Source organism: Moschus berezovskii, chromosome 4 (genome assembly GCF_049115385.1).
Source record: "Moschus berezovskii isolate FMDL1 chromosome 4, NW_MosBer_1.0, whole genome shotgun sequence".
Classification (NCBI taxonomy): Eukaryota; Metazoa; Chordata; class Mammalia; order Artiodactyla; family Moschidae; genus Moschus; species Moschus berezovskii.
In genome coordinates this window covers 123146832-123161112 of record NC_142463.1, presented here as the reverse complement: position 1 = coordinate 123161112, position 14281 = coordinate 123146832, and the positions used below count along the sequence as shown (strand labels likewise).

Sequence of the window (14281 nt, the reverse complement as noted above, 5' to 3'; positions counted from 1 at the left end):
ACTCACCAGATGGACGGACGCCTTGACTTGGCTGTGATTCTGAGGCGCGAGAGGTGCCTGGGGTGAGGCATCCAGCCAGGAGCAGAGCCGTGTCTCGGGCCGCGCAGTCTCCTGAGCGAGGCCCCAGCCACGATGGGGTCCTTAGAGCCCCGCTCAGGCTCCCTGCCTCGCGCGTCTGACAGGTCTTGGGTACCTGGGCCTTTCAGGGACTGACCGCGCCTCCTCTGCCCGCAGCCAGCAGCGCTCCAAATCGGAGATGCTGTCCCGGAAGAGCTTCGCCGCCAGCGTGCCGGCCGTCTCCATGGATGAGCTCGCCGCCTTTGCCGACTCCTACGGCCCGCGGTCCCGCCGCGCGGACGGCAACAAACAGGAGCTCCGAGGCGGGAGCCGCTTCGAGCGCTCGGAGGCGCGGGCGCACGGGGCCCTCTTCCAGGACGGCTCGCTGGAGGAGTACTATGGGCCGCGGAGCCGCAGCCGGGAGCCCCTGACCGACGCGGACCGCGGCTGGTCCTACAGCCCCCCGCACCGGCGGCCGCCGGACGACGCGCTCTTGCCGCGCCTGGTGAGCCGCACGCCGGGCACCGCGCCCAAGTACGACCACTCGTTCCGCGGACCCGGGCTGGAGCGGCAGGTGCGGCCGGAGGGCGCCAGCCGCGGCGGCAGCCTGGAGACGCCGTCGAAGCGGAGCTCTCAGCTCGGCCCGCGCAGCGCCTCCTACTACGCCTGGTCGCCGCCGGCCACCTACAAGGCGGGCGCGCCTCCGGGCGACGACGAGGACACGCCTGACGACACGCTGCCTCCCTACAGCGAGCTCGAGCTCAGCCGGGGCCCGTCCTACCGCGGCCGCGACCTGCCCTACCACAGCAACTCGGAGAAGAAGAGGAAGAAGGAGACACCCGCGAAGAAGACGGTGAGGCCCAGGCGGCCTCCCCGGGCGCCCGGGGACACGATCGCCATCCGGGGGCCGTGGGGCTGGGGAGGGAAGCGGGCAGAGCGGGAGGGCCCTGCCCTAGATGCGCAGACGCCCGGTGGGGCCCGAGTGGAGAGAGCAGGCCCTCCTGCTTGGGGAATCCGGATGTTAGGCTGGTTTGTCCCCCACCTCCTTCCACCCAGGCAGGACCAGGTGAAGTAACTGGGCTTGGAGCCCGGAGCGTTGAAAAAAAGCAGGAGTAGCAGATCTGCAGGTGTAGCAGATTAGCGTTAATGGCCAGCTTTAAGAAGCATTTAGCATCAGGGATTCTAGGGGGTCATTCCCACCACAGGCCTTTAGGTGGGTTTCTGAGGTCTGCATTCTGACGATCTATGCTCTATGCATGCTTATGTGTGCATTCCTCCCTACCCCCAACTCCCTTTAGGGTGAGGGTTTGTAACTTGCATCAAATGCCTGAAGAGTCCACATTCCAGAGAGGGTCAGTAGCCGGTGGTATTTATGAAGGACAACTCACTTCTTTTTTTCCTTTGACGTTTTATTGAGTGTAAACTGTACTATGCCTGTATATGTGAAGGAAATCTTTCCGTCCCTGCCCAACTCATTTGTCTCTTGTGTTCAGTTCAGTTCAGTTCAGTCGCTCAGTCGTGTCCGACTCTCCGCGACCCCATGAATCACAGCACGCCAGGCCTCCCTGTCCATCACCAACTCCTGGAGTACACTCAAACTCATGTCCACAGAATCGGTGACGCCATCCAGCCATCTCATTCTCCGTCGTCCCCTTCTCCTCCCGCCCCCAACCTTTCCCAGCATCAGAGTCTTTTCCAGTGAGTCAACTCGTCGCATGAGGTGGCCAAAGTATTGCAGTTTCAGCTTTAGCATCAGACCCTCCAATGAACATCCAGGATGTGGCCTTATTTAGACTTTATTGTTTTCCCTCCAAATGCCAAGAGCAGCCCAGTGAATCCTGCAGCCCCCTAATGTGATCTCTGAACCTCGGAGATTGTTGGGGGACAAATCACAGATCACTGTGGGTTTCCAGGGTGCCTCTGTGCTCAGAGGCCCTCTCCAAGCCTGGTTGCTACTGCCCCTTCCTCGGTTACCCTGCCTCTCTCGTCATTTTGTTTTTCTCATGGTTCCAAGCAGCACGTTTGCTTTAGTGTATAATATAGGGAGAGAACATGAACATAAAAAGGTTTTGGCATGATTATTAACCCCTCCAAAACAAAACTTGCAATGACCCAAGTATTATGAGTAGAGAAGGAACTTTCAGGTGATGTCAGATTTACGGTGTACCATCCACACCAGCTGTTGTGGAACTGTAAACATTTTCATTATCCCTAAAGGGGTGAGAGGTTTTTCTGTGGCCATGGAACTAAGTTTTGTGAGATGTTGGCTTCAGCACCAATTGAGGCTTAGGGGCGGTAGTCACAAACTTAATGAAATGTCCTAAAAGTCAGAGTGTACTAGGCTCTGAACAGGTGTGGATTCTTCCCAGGTAGCCATTTATTGTGTTTCTTTGATCAGGCTTTTTCTGTTCTTTCCCCAGAGTGACTTTCCAACCAGGATGTCCCTTGTGGTCTGATGTTTTCAAGACAACTCTCTGAATGACTAGGAGTTGGAAACAGAACACGGGAACAAGACACAAATCCAAGAGCCAGCAGGCCTGGGACCTTCTTGGGCCACCACCTTGGAAGATTTGCTGATCTTTGCTTTGGCAAGGGATGGGGGGCAGCCTTTAAGGGAGGCTAATTGCAAACCTCAGTGCCCATCTAACTAGTTTGAAAAACTTCGCAAGAAAACAACTACAGGTGAACACATTCCCACACATGGAGCTTCTCACCCACAGAGTTCACCCTGCCCTGTCTCCTCCCTTAGCCAAACCAGGATTCCTTTTCCATTTCTGAAAGAGAGTTAGCTCTGGGCTACTAATCTGCAGATGGTGCCTATGCTGCAGTCTGCTTTTCCATGCCTCCTGTGCTGTGCTTAGAAACAGAATCCATTACTACTGTTAGAAGGCCTTCGCCCGCAGCAGAAGATAGCTTCAGGCAAAATACACCTTTTAGTCCCACCACTTCCCAGTCACTAGTGAATGACTGTTGTTACACTGAAATCAGGCCCGTGGTGAGCTCAGTGACCACGACCTGCCGGACAATCACAGAAATGACTTCAATGTGCTGTTCCTAATGACAGTTCTTGGCTGGAACAAAACAAGAGCTGTCAAAGTGGTATTTCTTTTTCCATTCTGAGAACATGAACTGCTTTTTCTCTTTTGTCATAGCGACGTGAGTCTTGGACATCAAGGGCTCTTCTCATCCTCCCCTTTCCTGGACTGTCCACAGGTTGGTGCCACACACAGAGCCCTGCGTCCCTCTGCACTCTGATTAGGTTGTCATCAGGTGCCTTTTGATAAATGCTTAAAATACACATATGAAAGAGAAGAGGGGAAAAAAAGAGGAGAAAAGAATAATGCAAAAGAAAGAAAAATGAGAATCTAAGAAGAAAAGAATGTATAGTCTCACTATATGTTGAATATGGGTCATTTCCTCCACAGGCTCTGCTGGCTCTTCTGTATGGCTCTTTACTTACCATGAGTTGTTCCTGCCCATCCCAGTTTCATCATTCCAGCACACCTGAGTGTGGAGCAGGCATCCCGGGGATCACCAGGCTGCCACTCTAGATGCTCTTGGGAAATGAGGGATATTGCTTTCTTAGGAAGAAGCAGTTCCTACTCCATATGTGCATACTAAGTCACTTCAGTCATGTCTGACTCTTTGCGACCCCATAGACTGTAGCCCACCAGGCTCCTCTGTCCATGGGATTCTCTAGGCAAGAATACTGGAGTGGGTGCCATGCCCTTCTCCAGGGGATCTTCCGAACCCAGGGATCAAACCTGCTTCTCTTATGTCTCCTGCATTGGCAGTTGGGTTCTTTACCACTAGCACCACCTGGGAAGCCCTTTTCTACTCCCACCCCTGCTTAAAGGATAGATTTTGCCTGAATCTCAAATCTAGGTCTCTCTAGATTTCATAATTTGTATAGATTGGTAAAAAAAAAAAAAAAAAAGGCTACAAACTCTTCCCTTCTCATCAAGAGGTGCCATCTATTTCTCAACCCTTTGAATTTGGGATTGGCCATGTGATTTGATTTAGCCAGTGGCCTAATAGCAGATATGACAGAAGCAGAAACTTGACAGATTCTTGTGCATGAGGAAATTTGTCCTCTCTTGCTGGTTTTGGGAACCTTGCATCACCACCAGGTAAATTAGCCTGGCTGGCCTGCTGCATGGTGAGAGAAAGGGCCCAGTTACCCCCATCACCCTAACTGGCAGCCTGTCAACTCTCAGCTTAGTGCAAATATGAGTGATCCCAGCCAAAACCAAAAGAAGAACTACCCAGCTGAGCCCAGCCCAAATTGCTGATCGCTGCTCAAGGCATGAGAAGCTGGTCCACTGTTTAAATGTTCATTTTTCTTCAAGGAAAAAGCTTACTTTTTTTTCTTGTCTGAATATTTAACCCCCCAAACCCTGACTCTGTCTAACCTTAGGTGAGTGCTGGTCTCTACTTTCTTTGACAGACTTTTGTCAAAGCTTTTCAGCCCACATTCTCACAGTGGGATACTTGGTTAGGTCAAGTCACTGGTCGACAGTGTCGCTTGGTCTCTGTATGCCTCTACTTCAGCAGTGCTCCGTCCTCTGTCTGTGGATCCGTGGACAACTGCAAAAGAAAGTTGCTTCCTCAGCATCTCTTTGGTCTTCTCCGGAACCACCTGACTGGGGCTAGGCCCTTTTCTCAGAGTACCATTGCACTGACATCCATTTAACTCATGGCATTTCCAAACCAGTTCTATGTGTGCAATGAAATAAATAAGTGGCTGGGTGAGGGTCAGAAGGATGAGTTGATATCATTGCTGGGGGTAGAATTGGGCTGCCAAAGGACTTCATAATGGCCTTGGCCTGTATGAGTTGAACCAGGAGGACAATTCAGTCCACTGCTGGCACTTCCAAGGGCTGGAAGACACAAGCCATAACCCTGGTGCTGAGTTTTTAGACTTGCTAGTGTCCTTGTCATCTGAAAGCCTGGGTCTCATCTGTCTGTTTGGTCCCCATTTCCACTGGAAAAGATGATTAAAACACCAATTCTTAGTCACCAGCTTTGGATTTTAAATTGCTCAGGCAATTTTGGAGAATCTTGGGTAGCTGAAGTAGTTATTATTTTTTTATACTGAGCACTGTGTCAGGCTATTCACCACCAAAGAGCCCCATAGCACCAGCTGCAGAGACTGAAAATACTGCTTTCATTAGCCGGGGGCATGTATGATTTTGGTGAAGGGAGCCATGGGAAAGAATTATTAAAATCGGAAACCTGAAGGCAACAAAACTACCGACAGACAATAAAAAATACAAAGATGATAACAGGCTACTGAAATAACCTGGGTACATGGGACCAGGTTGTCCTCAGGAGGGCTGCATAAATCACTCAGACTGCCAGGTTTCTGGTCAAGAGATAAAACAGTCAATTCTGGGTATGTGGACAGGAGGTAAGACTGACCGGACAAGTAAAGGCAAAGCTGGCCATCCTCAGCACCCTGGCTTTTCTCAGCACATCCTTCTGTTTCTTTTCCCCTGACTAGTCCTGTGTAGAAAGTGCTTACACATGTTAGCTTCCTTCCTTTGTTTTATTGGGGGTAAAAGGCTTGTGTAAGACAAGATCTCTGTCCATGCATGCGTGCATGTTCAGTCACTCAATCAAGTCTAACTCTTTGCAACCCTATGGACTGTAGCCCACCAAGCTCCTCTGCCCTTGGGATTTCCCAGGAAAGAATACTGAAGTGGGTCACCATTTCCTCCTCCAGGGGATCTTCCTGACCCAGGGACTGAGCCTCATCTCCTGTGTCTCCTGCTTTGGCAGTTGGATTCTTTACCACTGAGCCACCTGGAAAGCCCACTCTGTCCATGGGGACCCTGCAACTGAATAGAGGAAACAAGAAATGCCCAAGAAAGAATTGGGAGATTTTATACATATAATATGAAATATTGCTATGGATAAATTACAACAAACCCAGAGAATTAAAGTTTTTTTATTTAAATGGGTATATTTTGATATCTAAGTGTTGTGTGTATTTGTCCATCCATCCTATTTAAAGACATGCTCAGTGATCTGAAAAGCCAGTGTTAAAAAATCTGAGCTGAAAGAGGTGAGTTAAAATGGGGAGGGGTGAGAGGCAGAGGGCTGAGGAGGAGGATGTGGGAGCGTGTTTGCCTGTGAGTCACAGCTGAGTCAGGGACGTGTTGGATGAGGGCGCAAGGAAGCAGGTGGCAGGTAGATGAACTTCTCTAGGCCATGCAGAGACTCATGAGGAAGCTGGGAACATTTGCCATGGACCTGGTGCTCATGGGGTGATCTCCATCTTCTCCTCCAGGGGTTCAGTTCTGCGGCCATGGAGTGTTACTGTCCACCTTCACTCACACAGGGAGCATCTTGCAGAGATGATGGTTCTCCCATTTCCCTTTCCACACCAGGCAGACTGTGCAAACTGGGCATGGGAAATGGCTGTCACTCTAGCCTAAGGAACATCTAGACCTAGCCACGTCTGTAAATATTTCTAAATAGTCTGAAAGACTTCATACAGGTAATCCAGTCAGACCTTAGGCAGCCTTTGAGAGAGGCTTGAGGTCACTGATTGTGTTGTAATCCACCCCCTCTTTTCTTTATAGATGGAGAAATAAACCACTGCTGCCATTAGTGAAGTCAAAAACCTCACTGAGTCTTTTCTGTTGGATCAGCATTTCCCCAAATTGTCTAACCATATAAGTTACCTGGTTGCTGCTAAAAATGTATTGTTGGGCCCTGCCCAGAAGATTGATAGGATGGGGCTGGAGCTAGGATTTGTACTTTTAACACGCATATCAGGAGAGTCCTGTGATCACATGTATTTGGAAAATCTTACACTAGATCATACCTCATCATATACCCCAAACACTTAGCCCTGAGGGTTCCTTGGGCTTCTAATAGTTTTCTTCAGATGTCCTGGTGAGGTCACTCATACTCCCTTGGGCCTGACAGTGGCGAAGCCCCCAGCAATTTCACTAGGATGGTGGTGGCTGGCTTATCAGGGTCCAGGGGTAGGAGAACTGTACAAGGCAGAGGGAAAGGATGGCAAGGAGCCCACCCTAGGAGGCTGTTCCCAATGCTTCCAGTCCTGGAATAGAGATCCTGCTGTGACGATCTTAGATCTGACAAGAATTGCAGGTAATTTTCTCATTCCCCTGATGTCATTCTGAGCAAAACTTAGATCATGAATAGAAATAAACAAGACCTTTGGGGGAATGGCAAAAATAAATCATTTTTTGAAACATTCAAATTGCAGCCTGACTGGTCAACACCTACTTCCTCCTTAAGGACCCAAATTGAATGAGCAAAAATCCTAAAAGTCTATGTTACATATCCTTTCAACATCAGATTTAAATGCTGCCACAATCTTACAGGGCTTTGAAATTGATTTATAGAATGTAGAGATCCAAATTCACCAAAATGGGGGCCAGGTACTTAAAAAAAGTGCCTAGATTTTTCCTGTCAGGATCCTTCCTCCTTTTCACCTGGGAAACTGTTCAATGAAGCTCCGAGTAAGGGACTTGTAACGTGAGGATGGAGCAAGGGTAGTGTGAGATGCTTTAAGACGGTGATAAGAATAAAGTTTCTATTATTTTTATGGTGTATTACTGTTTACAAAACACTTTCACATACATTATCTCATTTGATTCTCTCACAGTGACCTCTATGATAAAGGCAGGGTGGATGCGCTGATCCCGTCAAACAGATGGGAAAACTGAACCTGAAAAAGGCTAAGTGATGTGCCTATTGTCAAATGACTTTTTCAGTCACAGGGCCAGGCCGTCTGACTGTCTCTCCAGGGCTCTTTCCAATTCCTACAATACCTGTGGGGCTGGAGTCAGCCTGATAATCTGGGAGAAGGGTCCTGGAGGTGATGCTCACTCATGACATCACTGGAATGAGCCTTTGGAAGCCAGCACTGTGGGTTCTTCATCTTGCCAAGCACTGGGCCTCAAATGCTGCTGTGAGAGGAAGGCAGTGCTATGCAAGAAGACTTTTGTTAGCCATGCTGGAGTTGAGAAAAGGTTTTGATAAAAATGTGCTTTAGATTTTAGAATCCTTCCTGGGAAGGAATTTCTGAGCCAAATAACAAATTCCTGTAGACTCAGAATTCCGAGGCTTGGGGTGACCTGCCTGGAATGAACAATCTGGCATCTTCACTGCATTTGGTGATTTTAGACAGAACTGAGAGTGGCCGGATATAGAGGGAGCCATTTGGCAGTTTAGTTAAAAGTTTTATTTCTTGGTGAGGCTGGGTACAGGTTCATGTAGTCTGGCCTATTTCTTTTGGGAAGGCTAGAAGAGATACAAATAGCTTGTCTCTTACCTTGGCTTCCAAAAAAGTCACTCTGTATTAACAAATGTATTAAGCACTATCCAGCGAGAATTTTCTTTGTGGGAATAAAGGAAAAGGGAATAGAAGGAACAACAGGCCAAGGAAGGTTGGAAAGCTGCTTCCTGATAGTTGCCTGCCCAGTGTTTTGTGCCTTGTCTGTGGCACCAAAGCGGAAATGTTTGGATCACTATTGCCCATGACGCTTTTTCGGTGTCAGACATATAAAGTGAATTTGGTTGTAATGTTTAAATAAAGCATTGTCACCTACATTGGTTATCAAGAACTCATGATTTATCATAACTGTTTAATCATGATCTGTCATTAAATGATCTGAACAGAAAAAAATTCATATGATTCATGACCTCCTCAGATTTTCTTAAGTACTGTAATGGAGAATGAATACTGTGGGACTAGAGGCAAGTAGTGACCAAGTGTGGTGTATGTTTTTATATATTTTAATAAGCTTTCAGTGCCACTTTCACCACTCTGCACAGACTAACACTCAGGAGGTGAGGAGTAGGACAGATGATGGGACAATGGGATGGTTCTTAGTTCATTTTCCAAAAGGGTCCAAGAATTTGCCTGATAGAAATGGCATTTGGGGAAAGGAAGAAGGAAACTGTCTTGGGAAGATTAAATTCTGAGGAGATTTGGAAAATTCCACAGCATCATAATTTAGAGAAGAAAACTTAAAACCTTTGTTAGCACAGTGAAAGTTGAGTGTTAGTCGCTCGGTCAAGTCCAACTCTTTGTGACCCCATGGACTGTAGCCCGCCAGGCTCCCCTGCCCCTGAAATTCTCCAGGCAAGAATACTGGAGTGGGTTGCCATTCCCTTTTTCCAGGGGATCTTCCCAAACCAGTGATTGAACTAGGGTCTCCTGCATTGTTGGTAGATTTTTTAAACCAGCTGAGCCACCAGAGAAGCCCTTTGTTAGCAAAATAAGTGATAATTACCCTCAGAGAACTCTTAATCCTCTCTTCTTGGCCAGACCCTCTCAAAGAAGTTCTAGACTTTAGGGTCCCGGTTGAATGAAAATTTTGTCCTTGCTTGAAGCATCTAGACTCATTTTTCTTCTTTTAATAGTTAATTAAAAATGTTTATATGTAGATTTAACATAAAGATAGACACTAAAACAGTTTAACTCTGATTTCCTCCTTTGAACTTTCTGCTATTTTATCCATTTTTAAATTTCCATCTTGCCTTTCAGCTTTAAAACATGGTATTTGACTTATTAAGTATTTGTTTAGAATCACCTACATCTTTTCTTTCTACATTTCAGATCTGCTTTTGAAATCTTCTCCCTTCTTTCTTTTCTTTTTGTATTTATTTGTTTTTAATTTTTATTGGAGTATAGTTGATTTACAATATTGTTTGTTGCAGCAAATTGCATCAGTTATGCATATACATATACCTACTCTTTTTTCAAGATTCTTTCCCACATAGGCCATTATAAAGTATTGAGTAGAGCTCCCTGTGCTATTCAGTAGGTCCTTATTAGCTACCTATTTTATATATCCGTTCCGTTCCGTTCCGTCGCTCAGTCGTGTCCGACTCTTTGCGACCCCGTGGACTGTAGCCTACTAGGCTTCTCCGTCCATGGGATTCTCCAGGCAAGAATACCGGAGTGGGTTACCTTTTCCTTCTCCAAATATAGCAGTATGTATATGTCAGTCTCCATCTCCCAGTTTATCCCTCTGTCTCTATGTCCCCTGGTAACCATAAATATGTTTTGTATATCTGTGACTCTACTTCTGTTTTGTAAATAAGTTCATTTATACTCCTTTTGATGGCATCACCGACTCTGTGGACATGAGTTTGAGTGAACTCCGGGAGTCAGTGATGGACAGGGAGGCCTGGCGTGCTGTGATTCATGGGGTCGCGGAGAGTCGGACACGACTGAGCGACTGAACTGAACTGAACTCCTTTTCAAGATCCCACATGTAAGCAATATCGTGTAATGTTTGCCTCTCTCTGTCTTAGTTCATTCAGTATGACAATTTCTCGGTCCATCCATGTTGCTGCGAACAGCATTATTTCCTTCTTGTCTCTGACCGAGTAGTACTCCATTGTATATGGGTACTACATCTTTATCCATTCCTCTGTTGATGGACATTGAATTGCTTCCATGTCTTGGCTATTGGAAATGGCGCTGCAATGAATATTGGGGTGCATGCATCTTATTGAATTATGGTTTTCTCCAGGTGTATACCGTTTCTGGGTCATATGGTAGTTCCATTTTTACTTTTTTAAGGATCCTCCATACTGTTCTCCATAGTGGCTGTGACAATTTACATTCCCAGTGATAGTGTAAGAGTCTTCTCCCCTCTTTCTTACTAAAGTTTTCTTTAGTAATGGTCTATTGGTAGGATATTCTGTCAGTTTGTATTTGTTTAAAACAAAATCTTTACTTCATTCTTGTTCTTGAAAGACAATTTCACTAAGTATACAATTTTAAATCAATATTTTCTCTCAGTGCACTGAAGATATTATTCTACTGCCTTCTGGGTTTTGTTGTTGATTTGAGAAGGCAACTACCAATCTAATTATCCTTCTTTCAGAAATAATCAGTCTTGTCTCTCCGGCTATTATTAAGATTTTCTTGTTTCTATTGTTTTTTGGCCTAGTCAACATGTGACCAGTTGTGGGTTTCTTTTTACTTATTCACATTAGAATGTGTTGTGCTTCCTGAATCTGGATTTTTCATTAATTATGAAAAACTCTCAGGCATTAATATGTCACCTATTTCTTCTCCCCTTTAAACTCTCTTTTGAGAATTCTGATTGAATGTATATTAGACCTTTTCATTCCGTTCTACATATTGTTTAAATCTATCTTTTGTATTTTTCATCTCTATCTTTCTATGCTCTCTTCTGGGTAATCCTTTCAAGTTTATCTTCCATTTCACTATTTTTCTTTTTAGTTTCTTCTAATCTCCTTCCTTTGAGTTTTAATTTTAATTAATAAGTTATTATAAGGTATTCATTTATAAAAATTCAATTTAGTTCTTTTTCAAATCAGTGTGGTCATTGGCAATAGTGTTTTGCTCTTACTGCTATACAATTTCATCTTACTTCTTTGAATATATTAAATGTACTAATTTTATACTTTATCCCCAGTAATTCCAATATTTGCAGCCTTTATGGGTCTGCTCATTCTCACTTGTGGTTTCTTATCCCCTTATATGTTTTGTAGCTTTTGATTGTGAATTCATGTTTGGTAAAATGTCACATTATATTGATGCCAGTCAAGAAAAACATTTCTTGCTCCTTCTCCTTACCTGTCCTGTTCTCTCCATAGTAACTCCACATCTATATACATATACACAGCAGCCCTGGAGGATCCAAAAAGAATACGTAATTGAGGGAAGAAGGAATGGAAGTGCTAAGTGGGAAAATGTGCATTTCTCTCTAATGTGAACTTCTAGAGTAAAATGATCCTATGATAGGGGAGAATAAGAAGACTTAACTTTACAAATTGTCCGGTTTGATCATTATAAAAGAATCATCATTTGAATTACAGAACTAAAACTATTTGGGTGAGTTGAAGGTGAATAGAATGCCATGTATTATTCAAGAGTGACCAAAGAAAGTATGGATCTAGATTTCATTCATGAAGCAAGGAAGGGCTTGACCCATAGGATTAGAATTAGGCAGTTGTGGGGAAAAAAAATCAACTATTTAATGTTTTAACCCTACTGATTTCCACTTGCTTCATGTAAGAGTTATATTAAAAAAAAATATCTTTATTGATGTATTTATTTTTGGTTGTGCTGGATCTTCATTGCTTTGTGGACTTTTCTCTAGTTGTGGTGAGCAGGAGCTACTCTATACTTGCGGTGCATGGGCTTCTTGTTGCCATGGCTTCTCTTCTTGCTGAACACAGGCTCTGGGGTGCACAGGCTTCAGTAGCTGTGGCTCCCGGGCTCTAGAGCACAGGTCAATAACTGTGGCGCATGGGCTTGGTTGCTCTGTGGCATGTGGGATCTTCTGGGATCAGGGATTTAAACCCCTGTCTCCTGCCTTGGCAGGTGGATTCTTTACCAGTGAGCCACAAGGAAAGCCCCCAAAGTCATATTTTTAAATACATTCAAGAAACAAAGAAGTAGGCTGATTTCAGGCTCTGAAAAAAATCTTGGCAGAGGCATCCTAATAATGTTCATCACACCATTTAGATGAGTTATATTTTCTGCTGAATTGTTCTTAAGCATTTCCTGAGTGTTTATCAGGTGGCCTGAAATGACTCACCAAATATTGCAGGAGGTGTAGAGGCAGCTAGCAAGTTGTTCAGAGAACGGGAGCCAGTTAGCCTGACACGCCATCTAGTGGCACACATCTAAAGGAGCGTCTCAGGTGCTAACTTTCCAGGACTCAAGGTAGAATTGATGCTGTTGAATTGTGGTGTTGGAGAAGACTCTTGAGAGTCCCTTGCACTGCAAGGAGATTCAACCGGTCAATCCTGAAGGAAATCAGTCCTGAGTATTCATTGAAAAGACTGATGCTGAAGCTGAAACTCCTATACTTTGGCCACCTGATGCGAAGAACCAACTCGTTGGAAAAGACCCTGATGCTGGGAAAGATAGAAGGCGGGAGAAGAAGGGGACGACAGAGGACGAGATGGTTGGATGGCATTACCGACATGATGGACATGAATTTGAGTAAGCTCTGGGAGTCGGTGATGGACAGGGAAACCTGGCGTGCTGCAGTCCATGGGGTCACAAACATTGGACACGACTGAGCGGCTGAACTGTGCCTCACATTGTCTAAGAGATGTATTCTTAAAACACCGTGTTTGAATTCACTTTTGGCAAATAAAACTAAGTGCATTAGGAGTTCTTTATATAGAAGTGATGAGTCCTTGTATATTCTTTGCAAGTTTAGATCTTGCCATGTTTTATTTTCAGGGCGGACTTCTGTGGTTACAGAGTTATAGTGAAGTCAGTTTACCATTAGCAAGCAAAAATTATATCATTGAACTGTGCAACCAAAGGATCTAAATAGTCTATTCCCTGGCTTTTGGCTGAAAAAATTTGAATCAATATTTCTCTCTCTCTCTCTTCTTTGCTTGTTCACTTGCTCTTGTTCTATTTTGCTGTCTCTAAAAAATAAGTGGAAAAAATTCCATAGTTTCTTCCATGAAAACACTTTTTATAAAAAGCAATACTTGCTCTCAAGACATGTTTTCTTGTATTTTGTTTACATGTCTTATGAAGCAGCCTAGTACCAATGTTTTCTTGGCTTATTTTGGTTTTTCATGAGATGTTCAGTCTCCAGTAGAGCAAAACCAGAAAGAGAGAGAGAGATGCCAATGTCTATTTAGCACTGTTCTTATAAAAGCCCTTTGTTCAACCGAATGACTCCATTTACAATGGACATTACTGACACCCCTTCTCCCCCGTAACCTCTATGGTCCAGGCAACTGGCTTTTCTTATTCCATCATGCCAGGGAGACAGTCACTGAAGTTCTAGTTGAAGTTACTTTACTTTTGCAGAAGTATTAGTGAAAAATCTTCTGGTGGAAAATAACAGAAAGCCATCTCAGGCTAGCTTAAGGGGAAAAAAGGAAGAGAGGGAGGCTGTTTATCAGAAAGACCCTGGGATAGTTCACGGGATGGAAGAAGAGCTGTAGGAACTGTGGGTAAATCTGCATTGTGATGTATTCAGATTCTCTCTCCATCTCTCGCTCACATCTGTTTGACTTTTTATGTCTATATTTTTCCCATTGAGGGCAGACTTCTCTACAAGGCAGGAATATATCCAAAAGCAATTCAAGAGTTACAATATTTCAGCTCATGTGGCCCCAGAGAGATGAAGGGCCTTCCTCATGGGAATGATCCTGGGGAAATGCTTGACTGAACCATCTGGAGTCATGTGCCCATGTTTGAGCTCATCCTTGTGGCCAGAGA

General features: G+C 44.9%; 1 protein-coding gene across 6 annotated transcripts in view; it reads left to right on the top strand.

Moving 5' to 3' along the window:
* The window catches only part of ILDR2 (immunoglobulin like domain containing receptor 2), an 80500-nt gene extending 67313 nt beyond the window's left edge, over nt 1-13187 (top strand). For 3 of the 6 annotated variants that reach the window (XM_055402775.2, XM_055402774.2, XM_055402773.2), the window contains 2 exons: nt 235-910; nt 2478-13187. In XM_055402775.2, the coding sequence (XP_055258750.2) occupies nt 235-910; nt 2478-2513 (712 nt within the window). In that variant the 3' untranslated portion in view covers nt 2514-13187. The remainder of the gene's footprint in view (nt 1-234; nt 911-2477) is intronic. The other 3 variants (XR_008682768.2, XR_016037341.1, XR_008682766.2) reach the window with 3 other exon arrangements.
* Nucleotides 13188-14281: the final 1094 nt, after the last annotated feature.